The following is a 4459-nucleotide window of genomic DNA, read 5'->3' on the forward strand; positions in this document are numbered from 1 at the left end:
ACAAAGCAATATTTAAAACCCACACAGACATTAGGGAAAACAACCAAGTGTGGCCAGCCGCCCACTGGAGCACTGGGGGTGAGGACGATCCCTTCCTTCTTCTCATTCCTACCAGATTTTGTTACTGTGAAAATATCCCTGAGTGTGTGTGCCACCGCTTCAGACCCTAGGGATGCTGCAGCCCTGTGCAATCACGATGAAAAGACTCTTGGGATCTGTGTCTCTGGGAGACTCAGCTAGCACTCAGTAAAACACAGCTTCCAGCCGTGTGCAGTCTCGGGAAGTCCTCAGACATACTGATGACGTACCCCAAATGTCTGCACTAACTCGGAGGACCCCCCAGACCCCGTGCAGAAAACAGAGCTCCATCAACGTGTGCCAGGTGCCACTTTAATTGAGTCCTCACTACAGTGAGGAAGGGTGGAAGACAGTGATTACTTCCAGGCTTATGCCCTGTCGGCCCTGAGGTAACCAACCTAGCTCCCCACAGTAGAAACATGCTTCCCTTCCCCTGAGAATCCCATGCCTGAGCCAACACAGGGAAGGACGCACACAGAAAAATAAGAGAAGCTCATCCAGGGAGCCAGGGGCATTTCTGAAATTCTTCCAGTGCAAAGACTAGTAGACCTGGAGGTGTCCCTCCTAATGGCAATGATAAACCCCAACCATTCCCAGCTGAGGCCAAGCCCTTCCCCAGGGAGCCTGAGACCAGGGTTCATTCCCCAGGGCTCCTCCCTGCAGTGCTCCCAGGAAAGATCAGCAGCCTGCCCAGCCATGGAGAGAGCCCGCTGAGCAGATGCGTCTTCCTCTTTGCTGGCCCCTACTGCTGCAGGTGTACAGCCATAAAGGACCAGGCAGTACGGGTGTGGCCGTGAGTGCACGGGGCCGGAGTGAGCAGCAAAGCAAATCAGATGCATGTTCTGAAGCTGGGTGGTGTGGAGGCAGGACATGGCATCTCCCTGTGCACCACAGGGACCTGGGCCCTCCATCAATTCTTCTCTGGGCGGTTTCTGTTCAGGACTGCCTTAGGGGCAAATTCTAGCTTGTCCTTAAGGCTCACCACCTGAGTGTGGTCCTTGCCTAGCATCTCATCCAGCTTTCGGTCCTCTCGGCGCTCCAAGATGCTCTTCTCCTCCTCCATAGGCTGAGGATCCTTTCCCCTGATGAACCATTCCAGGTGGTAGCCCACAGCCCCGACCACAAAGGCCACAGGGAAGGTGACATAGGGGGCATAGGTACGCACCACGGTCCAAAGCACAGGCCACATGACATCTGCAGAAGAATACAGAGTGTTAGGGCGCTATGAGCGTCTCCTCCTCTAGCAAGTGCGGACAGCTCTTGCTCTACTTACCAGGCAGCCTGGCACCTAATAATTGAGCAGCCACCCCGCAGAGCAGCAAGCAGCCACTGTGCTTTGTGCAACAGTTGGGTCCCCGAAATACTCTAGGAAGTTGCAAAAGATGTGACTGTTAAGGAAGGGGGTAAAAATCTCTATGAACCACAGTGCTCCTAGGGAAAAGAAGTCTTTTCCACTCTGTGAAACTTCACATGCACACACAGGGCCTCAGTGTGAATTCGGGCTCTCTGATGCTAGGTAGTTCCTTTCCCTCGGGTGAAGCACAAGGGGCTTCTTTAACTACGGTCCGTTACCTAACTATTCTGACCTAAAATAGAGGCTTTTTAAGCCTATTCCTGCCGTGGCTTTCCTAATAACCTATAGTTAACAAATCTTGATCAAAACAACTTCACAATCCATGGCCTGCAGCCACTCAGCCTCATGCTTGTACGGCCCTGAAAACATCACAAACCAATACAGTGTTCTAGAGGCCCTAGAACCCTAATACTTACAAAGTCCCTGTGGAAAATGCTGTAAAATAAATGTAACAAAAACTGTGGAGCTGCGCCTAGGGCCTCCTGCAATCAAACACCAACGTAATCTACAAACCCACTCACTCAAATGGTAGTCACAAATGATTACCACTATTAAACCACTATTTATACCACTATTTAATTACCATTACAATCATAGAAGGCCACTGGCAATGAACGTAATAATGCTAGCTACCACCATCTACTGAGTGCTTATTCCAAGCCGGGCCTTGGGCTAAGCACTTCACACAATGATCTCTAATCGTCACATTCATGCCTTAGTCATTGACATGAACTCACTTGCCTGTGTTTATGCTTTCATAACTGTTTCTCCAACACTACTCTCTCTCTCCCCCTCTGCTCTAGGGTGAGACACCCAGACCTCATGGAGGATTCAAAGGCTCCTCCTTTCCCCCTTTAGTTCTGATTCTCTTTGGGGGAACTGGGGTGTCTTGTGGGCCCGAGACTACACATGGACTGTCAAAGATAAAGAACTGCGGCAGATTTGAGTTTCTCTTCCTGGTCCTTTGACCTGACACCATGCCCTATGCTCTACCATATCTCCCCTGGTCATCACCTGACCCCCACAATACCTCTATGATGTAGGAATTATGTGCTCAAATTCTTGTCTAAGGCCATAGGGGCTCAAAAACACCATGTCGGCTTGCCAAAACCATCGAGTGGCAGGCCCACTGGTTTTGAGAGAAGGAACACCCTGCAGATGTGTGTGTCGTATCCCTTCAAACGCCTCCTACAGCTCCATCAGCTTAGCATTTCATTACACTGAAAGACTTCTCCTACAATGTACACATTAACAAAGAGGGGAGCTTGGAAGAACCCCAAACTCAATCCTCCATTCTATTTTCTGTTTTTTTTTAAGTTTTGGGGTTTGTTTGGTTGTTCTTGTTTTTTTGGGACAGGGTTTCCCTGTGTAGTCCTGTCATCCCGGACTCATTCTGGAGATCAGGCTGGCCTCGAACTCAGAGACTGTCCTGCCTCTGACTCCTGAGTGCTGGCATTAAAGGCTTGTGCCACCAACACAGGGACTGTTATTTTTAAGACAGGTTCTCTTGTCACCCAGTCTGGCCTCAAATCCTCAACATAGCTGAGGATAACTTTGCCCTGCTGATCCTGTGTCCGGTCCCCAAGTGCTTATGATTACAGGTTCACACCAGGTGCAAGTCCTCTGTACTCTGCCTGAGCAGGGACTCTCAATTTTCCAATCTGTCTTAGGGCGTATCAAGCACCAGTCTATGAGTATTATTCTTGTACAGATAAAGCACAAGTTCTATGTGGTCTTGTTCATATTCCAGTCATCCATGTATCTAACACAACCTTCTCTGCAGCAGGCACTATGTGGGCCAACCCTACCTCTCTACATCTCTCAAAACACCCTGAAACTCCAGATGTTTAAGAACCAAGAGCAAAGGACGTCCGGATCGTCCTATGCTCTATGCCTCTCCTCACCCTTGCTATCCTTCCTGGCAAAGGGCTCAGAGGGAAAAAAAAAATGCTTGTTGGTCGAATGAATGACAGGCAGCATAAACACGCTGCCTTGTTTATGGAAGACTACAGCAGTCTTCCACCCACACTCACAAAGAGGTAGGGATACGATAAGCAGCTAGACTTCATGAAGTCAGCCCCAGGGTATCAAACTGTAAGTAACACGAGTGTTTCCCTAATACTGCGACGCCTATTTCCAGCCAGACACGCAGGGGAGTCAGCCAAAGGGTCCGGGTCCAGGTCCAGGTCAACCGTGCGCCAGGAAACCTGTCCCAGTGCCTGGGCCCACCGGAAGTTACACTCCAAATTCGAGGACAGTCATAAGAGGTCTGAGAAGGAGAAACAATCCGCCTTGACAGCTACTCCAGTCAAGTTGGGATGGGAGGACCAGTGAGGTCCGGGTCATCAATTCCTGTTCCCTGTCCGGTCATGCCACACGCGTGGCCTCGTCACCCTCTGGCCTGCAGATGCCTGAAGCGGACAAGTTTTGACCGCAGCCCACACTCGGCCACCTAGAGCCAGCCGAGGCCGAGACGGTTACAGAGACGTCGCTCCCTCAACTAGGAGGTCACGGCCAGGAGCCGTCCTCGTGGGAAGTGAAGTGCCCTCAGCCCTAGGAACTCACCTGCGGCCCAGCCCGAACAACCCGGACCGGCCCCGCGCTGCGCCCGCTAGCCGGGAGCAACACGAACGTCGAGGCTCCCAGTAGCCCGCGGGGCGCCGCCCAAGGCCCCGCCTACTGGCGTCCAGGCTCTCTCAGGGAGCAGTGATTGGCTGAGCTCCGGCCAAGCTACAGAAGAAACGAAGACAGGCACCCGCCCGTGTTGAGCTAAACGGAGAACAGTATAGAGCCCCCTAGCGTTTCGGAGGTTTCCCGGTGATGCTGCCACACGCTTGTGAATAGTCAACTTTCATTGATCCAAATGAAATTCATTAGGCATCTTTGATCCGGTGTTACCGAAACCGAAAGCCCAACCCCTGACCTCCAGAAGCTCCCTTAGTAGAGGATAACCTAGTGCTTTAAAACCTCTTGGGATCTGTGCTTTCAGGCTGTGTGTCCTTGGGAACGTCATTAATTTTTTTTTTT

The 4459-nt window shown here is 51.2% G+C and overlaps 1 protein-coding gene across 2 annotated transcripts; it reads right to left on the reverse strand.

Moving 5' to 3' along the window:
• Positions 1-370: 370 nt before the first annotated feature.
• On the reverse strand, positions 371-4121 carry Smim12 (small integral membrane protein 12). Of its 2 annotated transcripts, XM_032897600.1 has the most exons (3): positions 3998-4121; positions 1352-1443; positions 371-1272 (listed from the first exon to the last, which is right to left on the reverse strand). In XM_032897600.1, the coding sequence occupies exon 3, from the start codon at positions 1265-1267 to the stop codon at positions 989-991; it is 279 nt and encodes a 92-aa protein (XP_032753491.1). In that variant the 5' UTR covers positions 1268-1272; positions 1352-1443; positions 3998-4121; the 3' UTR covers positions 371-988. The 2 variants fall into 2 exon arrangements, with proteins under 2 accessions (XP_032753491.1, XP_032753483.1); XM_032897592.1 differs by lacking the exon at positions 1352-1443.
• Positions 4122-4459: the final 338 nt, after the last annotated feature.

Source organism: Rattus rattus, chromosome 1 (genome assembly GCF_011064425.1).
Source record: "Rattus rattus isolate New Zealand chromosome 1, Rrattus_CSIRO_v1, whole genome shotgun sequence".
In the NCBI taxonomy this organism is placed as follows: Eukaryota; Metazoa; Chordata; class Mammalia; order Rodentia; family Muridae; genus Rattus; species Rattus rattus.

What these genes read in the sequence shown, in the direction of transcription:
- Smim12 (XM_032897592.1), bottom strand. Translation starts at nt 1,267, where the DNA reads ATGTGGCCTGTGCTTTGGACCGTGGTGCGTACCTATGCCCCCTATGTC.